The sequence below is a fragment of the Pseudochaenichthys georgianus genome, chromosome 4, assembly GCF_902827115.2.
Source record: "Pseudochaenichthys georgianus chromosome 4, fPseGeo1.2, whole genome shotgun sequence".
NCBI classification, from domain to species: domain Eukaryota; kingdom Metazoa; phylum Chordata; class Actinopteri; order Perciformes; family Channichthyidae; genus Pseudochaenichthys; species Pseudochaenichthys georgianus.
In genome coordinates, this window is record NC_047506.1 from 3,290,660 (window position 1) to 3,304,143 (window position 13,484).

Below are 13,484 nucleotides of genomic sequence, written 5' to 3' on the forward strand. Positions count from 1 at the left end.
TCCTGCAGCCATGAACCTGACAGATTTCCGGGACAACGCCCTGCTGAAGCTGCAGGTCGGGGGGGCGTTTTCAGTTGGGAAGGTGGACATCAACACCCAGGACTACATCCTGATCCAGGTGGAGCAGACGGAGGGGGGACGCAGGAGGAGGGCGCAGCAGGTGAAGTTCTGTCAGTGAGAAACATCATTGTCTGCGAAGTGTTCAGCTGAGAGTTATTAATCTGCTGTTTGTGAACAGGTGATTCACAACTGGACCATTCCTCTGCACAGTGATCGCAGCGACCAGATACTGCTCACCAAAACCTTTGAGATTATCAGCAGGTACTTATAAAGACTGTGACACGTTAGAATAGAGCTTCAACACATCAGTATGTCAACATGCTCCCTTGCCTTGACACAGCTCCACAAGGGACTTTTGATAAATATTCCTACATTCAAAACAGAATCTAATGTGGTCCAGTAGGACTCAGATGAGGGTGTTGCACTTTTCCTTTTCGGTGTTGTTGTTTTGTTTCTTTCCGTTAAAGGTGGGGTAGGTATGTTTGAGAAACCGGCTCGAGATCGCTAGAATTTGAAAATACACAACCGGAGAAAATCTGCCACTTCCTTATAGAGCCCCTCCTCCAACACACACGAACGCGCACATGACCAATGAGGGCACGAGTTAAGTTTGTGCCCCGATGGAAGGCTGACAGGCAGGTAGGCCATCCAGTCCGTTTAGCCGGCCCGGTATTACGGCTTCTACAGATGAAATTTTTTTATGGATTTTTTGTCAAAGCACTTCAGATATTCATTGCTATCGGGATGTTAAGAGCATTCCATGGAATATAACAAAAAGTGTATCTCGAGCCGGTTTCTGAAACTTACCTACCCCCCCTTTAACTGTCAAGTGGGAGCTAAGTATTTTTTGTAGTAAGTAAATTGTGTTTCTCTTATTATCCTACGATACTGTTATATTTGGCTGTGAATAAGAAAATAAAAGGACAGACCATCTATTTTTTTTTTTCTCGAAAGGCAGGTCATATAAGATTATTTTCCTCTCCCTGCTCCTTTTCGGTCAATGGTGTGTTCATAGAGACATGTGTGGTAAATAATTGTTAAACATTAAGTTGTGCATACCATGGACGTAACAAATCAAAATGAAATGAAATAGCATCTGCCTAAAATAAAAACATGTGTCCTGCACAGCGACCCCATCGTGGTCTCGGTGCAGGCCTTCCTGCAGGAAGAGGAGGTGGTGCCGCTCTCCATGACCCACCAGGCGCTCTACGTCAACGTGGAGACGCAGGTGGCCATCGCCGCCATCATCCTCACCGGGGTCTACGTCCTCATCATCTTCGAGGTAAGTGTGATGCTACACTCCTCTAAGGATGATGAACGAGATACAATACTTATTGTATTCAGTATTGTATTCAGCATACAGAGTAAATTGCAGTTTATTGCAGTGGCACGAGGATCAGCTCGTATAACTATCGCTTATCACAGATCTGAGCTTTTTAATAATGGGAAGCATCATGCTTGAGAGGAGTGATGAAGGAGCATCATGGAGTCCTCTGTAAAATCCCCAGACCGTTTATAAAGCAATATCCTCCTGAAATTCTGAATGTAACGATTTTTTGCCGAGAAAAGAGGGGAAAAAACTAAAAAGGACACACTCACCTTTCCTGTTTCTGCTACAGGGTAACAAGGCCACATAAAATAAAATACCACAAAAACAAAATGTAAAATAAAAAAATATATAAATAAAACAAGCTGAAGCTTTGCATCAATTCCTATTAAATAATATCCATTAATTCAATGAATTAAAGGCAATAAATGCATTTGACACAACTTGTAGTTCCAAGATGTAGATAATATACCTTTTAACGTAGGGTGACCAGACGTCCCCGTTTGTATTGCCCTGTCCCCGGTTGAAACTGTCCCCGTTATTTAATGTGTTAAAAACACATAGCAACGTGAAATAAAACGTTTCATGTCAGGAAACACTGGGTAAACAGATTGTGGTCAAGCCAACCCCCACTTCGGAAAACACAGTCAAGCCAGCCCGCACTTTGTATTGCGGTGCGCGAATATCCTATGCATTGCGGTAGAGGCCTGTAAAAACTGCCTTCAAAATAAAAGCGTTTACTCGGTCAAAAACAAATATACCTAAAAAACAAACCAAACATATTCATATATACTGGAGCTTGAATTAAGAAATATGTACTTTATAATGTGATCAATACTAATTTAAAACAAACTACGTATAACTACCACATTATAACTGAGTGAATGTAAAAGGTAAGTATACAGTTATGAAGACATATCTGACATTTCCACTGGGTGACTTTACAATGTATGCTGTTTAAAATCTCATTAGATCTATTGTCCATCTATATTTTGATTATTATTTAATGGAAACTGTCCATAATCAAAGAGTCATTCAAAGTCAATAAAATATTTATTTCACTTCAGGGTGATAGCAGGACACCTCATCTAGTCACTCAGAGAGAATCAGGACAATCTGATGTAGAGTTTCAAAATAAAAGACCTTTGTAGTCTCATATATGAGCTATCATCCCTCTATTTTTAGATAAGAATAAAACAAAAACTATCCAGTATCAAATACTTATTTCACTTCAGGGTGATAGCAGGAGACCCCCATCTAATCACTGGACAATCTGATGTACAGTTTCAAAATTAAAGACCTTTGAACTCTCATATTGAGCTATTGTCCTTCTGTTTGTATCCAACAGTTAAAATGTTCGAATTACATTGAACCAGAATTGTCCCCCTTTTTTCTTGAACAGTGAAGAAAATTGGATATGTTAATGAGATTTTGACCGCAAAACTCAAAATGTCCCCGGTTCTAATTTAGAAAATCTGGTCACCTTATTTTAACGTGTTATATTTGCCTTTGGTTAGCGCATGTATTTGGACTGTATGCGAATGATATCAAGAGATAGTGGTTGTAGCTTGTTAACTTTTATCCATTGTCGCCTTGTTTGATTCAGAGGCCTAAAATAAGGTGTTAATGGTGAATATTTGTTTATGTTTCAGGTCGTTCATCGTACTCTGGCGGCCATGTTGGGATCTTTAGCAGCATTAGCCGCTCTAGCAGTCATCGGGGATGTAAGTCTCTTTTTGATCTTTAAGCTATACAAATAAGTGTTAAGCTTAAATCTAACAAGTTTATTCTTCTAATGTATCTTTGTTTCTGTATATTCTGCACAATTTGGATCATTTTGTATTTCTCCACGTGTTTAATCGTAATGCTAAGTCTGCTAACTCTCATCTGTTAGCTTGTTGTTAGCTTTATTTCTAATGGAGACTCTTACATTTACAATTACAATTAACAATAAGTACAATTTGTTGAAGTGTGAGTGGTCAATCTGCCTTGATTTTTAGAAAAAAATCATAACAACGTCTTGAAATTAGCCAGAAAGTTATTTAGTAGTAAGTTAGCTAGCTACGTTTACTGTGTGTGAGCAAGGCCATCTTCATAATTTCCACCTGTGCTTTTCCTGCAAGTCAAATGTCAGCTTCAGATACGTTTACCAAAGTATTTAGGGAAGTTTAATACTGTAAAGAAAGTTATTGGTTATTGTATATGAATTGAAGGATTTGTTTATTTGTCAAACAGCGGCCCAGTTTGGTGACGGTGATGGAGTGGATCGACTACGAGACGCTGGCTCTTCTATTCGGCATGGTTAGCTTTTAAAGTTCAATTATTTAGTTAATTTATTTACTCTAGTGATGGAAATTACGGTTCTTAGAAGGGAGCCGGATCTTATGGCTCCCTTCCTTTCCGAGAGCCGTTCAAAAGAGCAGTTTTTTGCGAAATAATCACCAGGATAATGATTAACTGTTTTTGCCAGAAATCTGTATAAAAAAATGTATAACTTGCTACATCTCTCAGCCAGCCAAACTACTACGCAAGCGGCATGCGTTATGCCATCATCTATACGGCACATTTGCATTCAGGAAAGTAAGTTCCTTTAAAGGCGAGTGGATTTCTGGCAGGCAGGGAACCAACGATAAAACGGCTCTCTCCAAGTACGACTCGGTTCCCTTCGTTCGTACCAAAGAGCCGTTCAAAAGAATCGGATCGTTTGCGAACGTAACATCACTAATTTACTCATCGAAAGTCCTTTTTCTAAAGCCGTTTTAAATACCACTTTTGATTGCAATTTGAAAATAAAAAAGCTTTTCTCCTACAGTAATGAGATTTCAATGCTTCTCTTATAGAAATGATAGTGCAAGTATCAGGGTTTTGTCTAAACCGGGTAACAAGGGCTTTGCACCCTCTTACTTTCAGCGTGCACCCTCTTACCAAAATGCAGATTTTCCCCGTAACATTTTAAAGTGATGCCAGAATACAATATTTCTGTTCATCAAAAACTGTATAATAACAAAAAAAATATGAGAATCGTGTCAAACAGACCTTCAGACGACAGAGACAGCTTTGTTTTTGCGGAGCTCCGACATCGCGTTGATGTTCACGTCCACGGCGCCATCTTGTATTACGGGCGTCATGTTCTCGAGATAATCTATGTATATAAATACAAGATCAGCGCCACAGTATTGCCCTCATACTATATCTTTCTAGAAGAACCCCATTGAAAACAATATCTTAAAGGTCACCTATTATGTAAAATCCACTTCTTCATGTTTCTTCTACATCAACATGTGTCCCCTCTTCTTCATGTCTCTTCTACATCAACATGTGTCCCCTCTTCTTCGTGTCTCTTCTACATCAACATGTGTCCCCTCTTCTTCATGTCTCTTCTACATCAACATGTGTCCCCTCTTCTTCATGTCTCTTCTACATCAACATGTGTCCCCTCTTCTTCATGTCTCTTCTACATCAACATGTGTCCCCTCTTCTTCATGTCTCTTCTACATCAACATGTGTCCCATCTTCTTCATGTCTCTTCTACATCAACATGTGTCCCCTCTTCTTCGTGTCTCTTCTACATCAACATGTGTCCCCTCTTCTTCGTGTCTCTTCTACATCAACATGTGTCCCCTCTTCTTCGTGTCTCTTCTACATCAACATGTGTCCCCTCTTCTTCATGTCTCTTCTACATCAACATGTGTCCCCTCTTCTTCATGTCTCTTCTACATCAACATGTGTCCCCTCTTCTTCATGTCTCTTCTACATCAACATGTGTCCCCTCTGTGGAAAGAGACTCTGAAAGTTTCAGGAACAAAGATTCTCTCTCTTTTTGTCCTGATCCATTTATATAAAAACAATGAATGAAAATGAGCTGATTAGATTTTGGCCACTTTATGATGTCATAACAATGTTTTGGCTTGTGTAACCATTAGCCAATCACCAACCAAGGTACCCCCCCCCCCCCCCCCCCCCTTATCACCTGACTCTCCTCCTAGATTTCGAGCCAAACACTTCAGAGACATGTTTTTTATATATCTGAAACCTATAATATATTGACGAAAAACAGTATAATAGGGGACCTTTAAATTCCTTAAAATTGGGGTCATCTTTCTGACTGAATGTGAGCACCATCTTGTTTTTTGTGAGGACAATTTAAACCATATATTAGGGTGGCCTACTGTGTAATCTTATTGCATAATGATAGGTGTTTTACTTAATTAATGTATTTATTTTAAACAAATGTTTCTTCCAGATGGTGCTGGTGGCCATTTTCTCCGATACGGGCTTCTTTGATTACTGCGCTGTGAAGGTGAGTTTTCTTTCAGGAAATAAAGTTGTGACGTTTTGAACATAAAGGTCAGGTATTGTATTTATATCAGTTATATATATATCATCTGCATGTGGCATCCTGAGTGACAGGTCTATGGAAGCAGCTGCCCCCTGTCTTTGAGCTATTCCTGAAATCAGCTCTGACACATGACAAGGCTGCAGATTTGATGTTGACTTATCTGACATGAGCAGGATTTAGGACGACCTTATAATAATATCCAACCAGCTTTGATGCTTTTCTTTACATCCTGAATCAAAACTCAGCACTATAATTGTCTGAGAGAAGTGATCTTAGCTTTGTTGAGAGGCAAAGATCACAAAACTGGGCCATTTTAGTATTTCTCATCTAGAAAAGACAGTCTCACACTTACTGCACAGGCAGGCGAGCTATTCGTCCGTGTCAGTGCTGTTTATCAGGAAGTGCTTTATGAAGTAGTTCAGTCTGACAACTCACGTGTTTCTTAATATGTTTACTATAGCAGCATATAGTTTGAGTTTGGCGTCTAGGCTCGGGCCTCATCACTCCACAGATTTACAAAGAACATGAGTGATGATTAGATAACTATCCCCCGAGCCTACAGGTGGAGCTGGGGTGGAAGCTGGGGTGGAAGCTGGAGCGGGGATGGATCTGGGGTGGAAGCTGGGGTGGAAGCTGGGGTGGAGCTGAGGTGGAAGCTGGGGTGGTTGTGGGGCAGGCGAGCAGCAGGAACATGAACGTAGCAGTAGCAAGTGAACACAGCAGTCGCAGCAGCGAGGCAGAGGCAGGAAGACCTGGCAGCTTCAATAGAGCGGCATGTTTAGGAGAATGTGTTTGTGTATCATTGGTGCTCGAGTTGACTGCCTGAACTAGCTCGCAGGCTCCGGCCAATTTATTTGTATGAAAATGCATTGATTATGGAAGTGGTTACGGATAGTCTATGAGACAATGGTCCCCTGGGCACAGATATGTAAAGGGCCCGCCACCCTTATTATGAAAATAGCCAAAGATTCAAAGAGACAATTATTTGGTCTTTTTGCATCTCTTCAGGGTCTTTCTGTTTGTTATTTATTTTTGTTTCTTTTTTAATGTATTTATTTATTTATTGTGTCTCTCCGGGTCATCTTGTGTCTTCTGGTGTTCATTGTCCGCCGAGCCTACAGGTGGAGCTGGGGTGGAAGCTGGAGCGGGGATGGAGCTGGGGTGGAAGCTGGGGTGGAGCTGGGGTGGAAGCTGGGGTGGAAGCTGGGGTGGAGCTGAGGTGGATGCTGGGGTGGAAGCTGGGGTGGAAGCTGGGGTGGAAGCTGGGGTGGAAGCTGAGGTGGAAGCTGGGGTGGAAGCTGGGGTAGAAGCTGAGGTGGAGCTGGGGTGGAAGCTGGGGTGGAAGCTGGGGTGGAAGCTGGGGTGGAAGCTGAGGTGGAAGCTGGGGTGGAAGCTGGGGTGGAAGCTGGGGTGGAAGCTGGGGTAGAAGCTGAGGTGGAGCTGGGGTGGAAGCTGGGGTGGAAGCTGGGGTGGAAGCTGAGGTGGAAGCTGGGGTGGAAGCTGGGGTGGAAGCTAGGGTGGAAGCTGGGGTGGTGGTGGGGTGGAGCTGGGGTGGAAGCTGGGGTGGAGCTGGGGTGGTGGTGGGGTGGAAGCTAGGGTGGAAGCTGGGGTGGAAGCTGGGGTGGTGGTGGGGTGGAAGCTGGGGTGGAGCTGGGGTGGAAGCTGGGGTGGTTGTGGGGCAGGCGAGCAGCAGGAACATGAACGTAGCAGTAGCAAGTGAACACAGCAGCAGCAGCACAGCGAGGCAGAGGCAGGAAGACCTGGCAGCTTCAATAGAGCGGCATGTTTAGGAGAATGTGTTTGTGTATCATTGGTGCTCGAGTTGACTGCCTGAACTAGCTCGCAGGCTTCGGCCAATTTATTTGTATGAAAATGCATTGATTATGGAAGTGGTTACGGATAGTCTATGAGACAATGGTCCCCTGGGCACAGATATGTAAAGGGCCCGCCACCCGTATTATGAAAATAGCCAAAGATTCAAAGAGACAATTATTTGGTCTTTTTGCATCTCTTCAGGGTCTTTATGTTTGTTATTTATTTTTGTTTCTTTTTTAATGTATTTATTTATTGTGTCTCTCCGGGTCATCTTGTGTTCATTTTGTGTCTCTTTCGGGTCATAATGATCTTTTTGAAGAGGTTTCTGTATCTCTTCGTGGTCTTCAGGTAGAGGCTTTTAGCTTATTTTTGCATTTCTTTATGGTCAATTTGTGTCTGTTTTCTCATTGTGTCTCCTGATCTTTTTGTGTCTCTTTTTGTTGGACTTGTACTTTTCACGGCTCCTTTGAATCTCTTTGTGAACCTGCCGTGTCTCTCGTGTCTCCTGATGTTATGTCTCTTAAAATTGTACAAATCTTTGCACCTCTTCGTGGTCTTTTGGTGACTCTTATGGGTCATTAGGATCTTTTGGAAGAAGTTTTGCCTCGCCCGGGGGGTCTGTTAAGTATCTGCTTATGCTTACATTTTGTTCGTTTTGAATCACTTTTTGCTTGCCTTTTATCTATTTGGGTTTCTTTTGAATATCTTTGTGAACTTCTTGTGTGTCTTTGTGGTTGTGTTGTGTCTCCTGATGTAACTTGTGTGTCTCTTTGTAGACATTTTGAGTCTCTTTATGACTTTCCACAACAAGAAATGTTAGCAGTAACTTCAAACAAAGAAACATGCCCAGTGGGGGGTTATGTGTAAATCCATTTTATACAGCTAATTGTGAAATGTACCTCTTTTAGCTCTATTGTTAGAAGTGTTAGCATTCAGGCACTTACTAATAAACACTCACTGTAGACACTTTTACTCAATGAAGTGAATCAACACATCTGCTTATTGTGTTTGCTTATTTTATATTAACATTGACTGGTTATTAAACCCCCTCTCTGCAGGCGTACCAGTTATCCAGAGGACGAGTTTGGCCGATGATCATCATCCTCTGTCTCATCGCTGCCATCCTCTCTGCGTTTCTGGACAACGTGACGACCATGATGCTCTTCACTCCGGTCACCATCAGGTACAGTGAAGACATTTTCCATTTGAATCCCTATATCTCCATCATACCTTAGATCAGTGCTTCTCAAAGTGTGGTCCGCGGTCCGTGAGCACCCCCTAGTGGTCCGTGAGTGCCCCCTAGTGGTCCGTGAGTATATTGGTAACATTTCACATTTGAAATAAATAAATACATTTAAGTTTTCCGCACTCTCGTGGGACTATCTCCGAAATGGAGCGACCTTAAGTTTCACTTTCGATTGCATGATATAGCCCAGATCAACACCTCACACATGTTGCCACCTGTTTGTACCATGTTCAGGCGATTTGTAATCTGTTCCAGACAAACGATCTTTCTTTTGGATATTTGTGGAGTTGGTGGTCCGCGATTGTTTTTGTATTGGTTAAGTGGTCCTTGGTATGAACAATTTGAGAAACACTGCCTCAGATTACATTATCAGGATACAAAGATGAATTCAGATTACAGTTACATTTCTAAAATTGTTGGATAACTAGCAGGATTACAGTGTTAGTAAAACCTCTAAAGATCGTATAGTGTTTGTTGTAAAGGATCAGATGTTATCTCTTCTCTGTGAGCTGTTCTGTAGGATAATACTTTAAGTGTGAATATACGCCTCCTGCCTGAATCTGCTTTATGGTTTCACTTTCTTTGCTTCACTGTTTTTAATTCAGCAGGTGAACCTATGTTCATACAATAGTGTGTGTGAGCTTAACTGTGTGTATTAAACTAAAACCGATCATTTTCTGTCAGCCCAGATTTTATTTCTGCTTTTTTAAACTGTAGTGTGTACTCATTGATATTTATTTTCTCTTGTAATTATTTGCATTGCATGTCATATTGATGATATCCCAAAGAAACACAGGTTATATTACTTCTATATTGTGATACTCAGATTAGGTTACATTTCTAAAGTAACCCTGCTTTCATTTTAGTAATAGTCTGAATACGTTAAAGCCCCAGGAAACACACAAAAACAGAGGCTATAATTTCCTGTATGTACAAATGGTCTGTTTGTGCGTCCCACCTCCTCTTTCTCACTGCCTCTATTGTCAGCCACCGTGAACCTTTATTAAAATCTCAAAATTGCTTTAGCTGCCTGCAAAAAATAGACGATATTGAAGTTAAACTAGACTCCCGATACTAACGACACGGATGCAGTCTCTCAGGGTTGACGTCCTGCATGTTAAAGAACCAGCGCTTATTATTCTAATATATTTTTTTACATTTATTTTGCTGTAATCTAATCGTGTCTAAAGGGCTTTTGTGTCTCTATCTGATGGTGCAGGTTGTGCGAGGTGCTTAATCTGGACCCCAGACATGTCCTGATTGCAGAAATAATCTTCACCAACATTGGGGGGGCCGCCACAGCTGTCGGAGACCCGCCCAACGTCATCATCGTGTCCAATCAGGCGCTGCGGAGAGAGGTATGCACCGTCAAAACCTGTGATAATACACTGTGAGAGAGGACAGGGTGTGATCTGACGCCTGAAACATAATACTGTCTCTGACTTGTGAGTGACGGATTAATAATGATAACGAGATGAAGGGAAAATCCCTTTTTGAGATGTAGCTACAGATGGCGTCATCTGTACATCTCAAAAAGGGATTTTCCCTTCATCTCGTTAGCTCTGACACATCATCAGAAATGTTTAGAAGTCTTTTTTATTCTAGGACTTTTTTTGTCTTTGGTGTTAATCAATAATTCTAAAAGGTGGTGATTTTGAAATTGAGTGCACATATACAGTCTCTTTCTCTGAACTCTCTCTCTGTGTACTCTGGTATTAGAGTTTTTTTTATATTTATGTCAACATTGGAGTCAAGAAGTTAAAGTAAAAATATGCGATAAAAAGGTTTAAAAAATAAGATAGAATTCAAAAAATATTGATACAAACGTGAAAAAGTAGTCATTTGCAAAAAACAAGAAAACGTAAACAAGTAAATAGAATAATGTTTTGAATACAAACAACATTTGCTAAAGAAAGATAGAAATTAAACAAAAAGGGAAACAAAATATTACATAAAACATAAAAAGTCAATGCAAAATTGTGCAATAAAAAGGTTCAAACAAAATCAAATAGAAATGTGTAGTGAAAACAAAAAAATAGAACAATAGTATAATATTTAAAGTACGAAGTCAAAGTGACAATGTGCACTTTCTCCCGCTTCATGTCTCCTATAGAGGTCGCTATTAACCACTTTTCATATGACTGAATATCTGCACTTCAAGTATTTATTCTCTTCAGTAAAATAAATAAAGACTTTATGAAACAATCACAACATCTTCAGGTTCAGAGTATTAGCTATTACAAAACTTGAAGTCATTTAAGATATGAAATTGGCCATTACACATTACGAGTACTTTTGGTGCTTTAAGAGAATTTGAATCCAACACTTTATTCTTATTAAAGTACGATTCTAAATGTATTTTTATAATTTGACATGGTCTTGCAGAGTATTTCTTCCTCGCCAAATGTACATTTCTGCAGAAGCATTTCTGATCTCTGTGTCTGAGCTTCAGCAGAACGCTCTGCACTAACGTCTATCTGAATGAAACCTCCTTATCTCCGGAGATGCTGTTTATGTCTGACACACGTTTTCTCTCTTGCAGGGGATTGATTTTGCCAGCTTCACAGGCTACATGTCCCTGGGAATAGTCATCGTCCTCTTCTCCTCATTTCCTATGCTGCGGATGCTCTACTCGAACAAAAAGCTCTACAACAAAGAGTCCATTGAGATAGTGGGTGAGTTCCCGCTGTCACTGCGCTGAAATGTGAAGTGAATGTGAGTAAGGTGCTCTGGACGTGGCAGAAGCTAAAAGTCAATTAGCTTTTGATTATGAGATGGAGGTGTCTAACCCCCCGCACTGCAGAAACTCACCTCCTCAGGCGATGCAATGACCTCATAGAAACGTCATTAAACACATTATTATATCCTGCGCCCTCTAACCCCAACACTTGATGTATATTGCTCACTGAATTAAAGTGCTCCCCCCCCCTGTGTGTGCCACAGGTAATTGTAGTATTGCTTCACATTGTCCTTATTGTGATGGCAATTCTCTATTGAGCCATTATACTGGAAAGAGCCTGCAGGAAGCTGCTGTCTTGCACTCCTAAAGGTTTATTAAAGAGGCCCTGTTGTGCTTTCCTGTGGTGTGTTATATAGGTTTTTATGCATGTAAATGGTCTGCAAGACTAAAATCCCCAATGTCTTCCATCCAAACGCCTCCATTTTTTCCATTTCATTTCAAACCTTTATTTACCCAGGTGAATCCCATTGAGATCATTGATCTCTTTTTCAAGGCAGACTCGCTCAAGTAGGTTCCACATGAAACATAAAAACATAAAACAACAGAACAACAAAAGGACATCATCCAGCATCATTACAGGGATTACAATTTACAATAACTATCCACATGAACAGGTACCAACGGCATCCGATTGAGTAGCATCCAACCGAGCTTTAAAAACATTTACTGGCACCAGATTGTTCAGTTTCCATTTCAATTGCAGACTGTTCCAAGACAGAGGAACTGCGCATCTAAAAGCTGTCTTCCCTAAGACAGTCCTAGCAGTTGGCACATTTAATAAAACCACAGCATGCGATCTCAGGCAGTAGCCACTTACAATTCGCCGTGAGATCAGGGAGCAGATGTAGGATGGAAGTTTCCCTAACATGGCTTTGTATATAAACATGTACCAGTGACTGAGCCTCCGTACAGCTAGTGAAAGCAAACCAGCCCTTGCATACAGGGTACAGTGATGGGTTAATACTTTGTTTTTCACACATCTCAGTGCACTGTGATACGCAGCATCTAACTTGACCAGGCAATGGGCAGGTGCATTCATATAGACCAGATCCTCATAGTCCAGCACAGGTAAAAAGGTCACAGAGCCTTTTCCTGGCCTCAAGCGAGAAACAGGACTTGTTTCTGTAAAAGAACCCTAGCCTAACCCTCAGCTTTTAAGCAGGTTATTGACATGAAGTTTAAAAGAGAGACAATCATCAAGCCAGATACCAAGGTATTTATAACAGGCTCCGGTGTCTTTTTAGCTTTTGAAAAGAGCAATACCTTAGTTTTATCAACATTTAAAATAAGCTTTAATTCAGAGAGCTGCGTCTGAATAATATTAAAAACAGCTTGCAATTTAATAGCAGCCTCCTTAATGGAGGGACTTGCACAGTATATCACAGTATCATCCGCATACAAATGTAAAGTAGCTTCATCCACATTTTCACCTAAACTGTTGATGTAGATGGAGAATAAAAGTGGACCTAAAACAGAACCTTGAGGAACACCATTAGTAATGTTTAACCACTCAGAAGACAGCCCATCTAACTGAACACATTGGGACCTTTCAGAGAGGTAGTTCACAAACCACCCACTGCATGGCTGGATATGCCAATACTGACCAGCCTCTGCTTCAAGATGCGATGATCGACGGTATCAAACGCTTTGGACAGGTCAACAAATAGAGCTGCACATTTCTGCTTGTTATCTAAAATACTCGCCACATCATTCACCACTTTCATTGTGGCAGTGATGGTGCTGTGTTGCTTTCTGAAGCCTGACTGATGTTTGGACAGGATGTCATTTGTACATAAAAACTCCTTTACCTGTTCGCTCACTAGGCTTTGGACTCCTTTGTTTACTTTTGGAACATAGTGACATCACCATTTAACACTCGCGCTCCTATTGGCTGGCGCTCCAACACATTGTACGTGAGGCTAAGGGGCGGGACATCTCTAAGCGGTTGACCAATCTC

The 13,484-nt window shown here is 41.1% G+C and overlaps 1 protein-coding gene across 1 annotated transcript in view; it reads left to right on the forward strand.

Moving 5' to 3' along the window:
* oca2 (oculocutaneous albinism II) overlaps positions 1 to 13,484 on the forward strand; it is a 48,668-nt gene that overhangs the window by 9,242 nt on the left and 25,942 nt on the right. Inside the window, exons 6-14 of the mRNA XM_034081903.1 lie at positions 9 to 160; positions 239 to 321; positions 1,189 to 1,342; positions 3,040 to 3,111; positions 3,623 to 3,688; positions 5,631 to 5,687; positions 8,600 to 8,724; positions 10,007 to 10,145; positions 11,330 to 11,462. Of these exons, the coding sequence (XP_033937794.1) occupies positions 9 to 160; positions 239 to 321; positions 1,189 to 1,342; positions 3,040 to 3,111; positions 3,623 to 3,688; positions 5,631 to 5,687; positions 8,600 to 8,724; positions 10,007 to 10,145; positions 11,330 to 11,462 (981 nt within the window). The remainder of the gene's footprint in view (positions 1 to 8; positions 161 to 238; positions 322 to 1,188; positions 1,343 to 3,039; positions 3,112 to 3,622; positions 3,689 to 5,630; positions 5,688 to 8,599; positions 8,725 to 10,006; positions 10,146 to 11,329; positions 11,463 to 13,484) is intronic.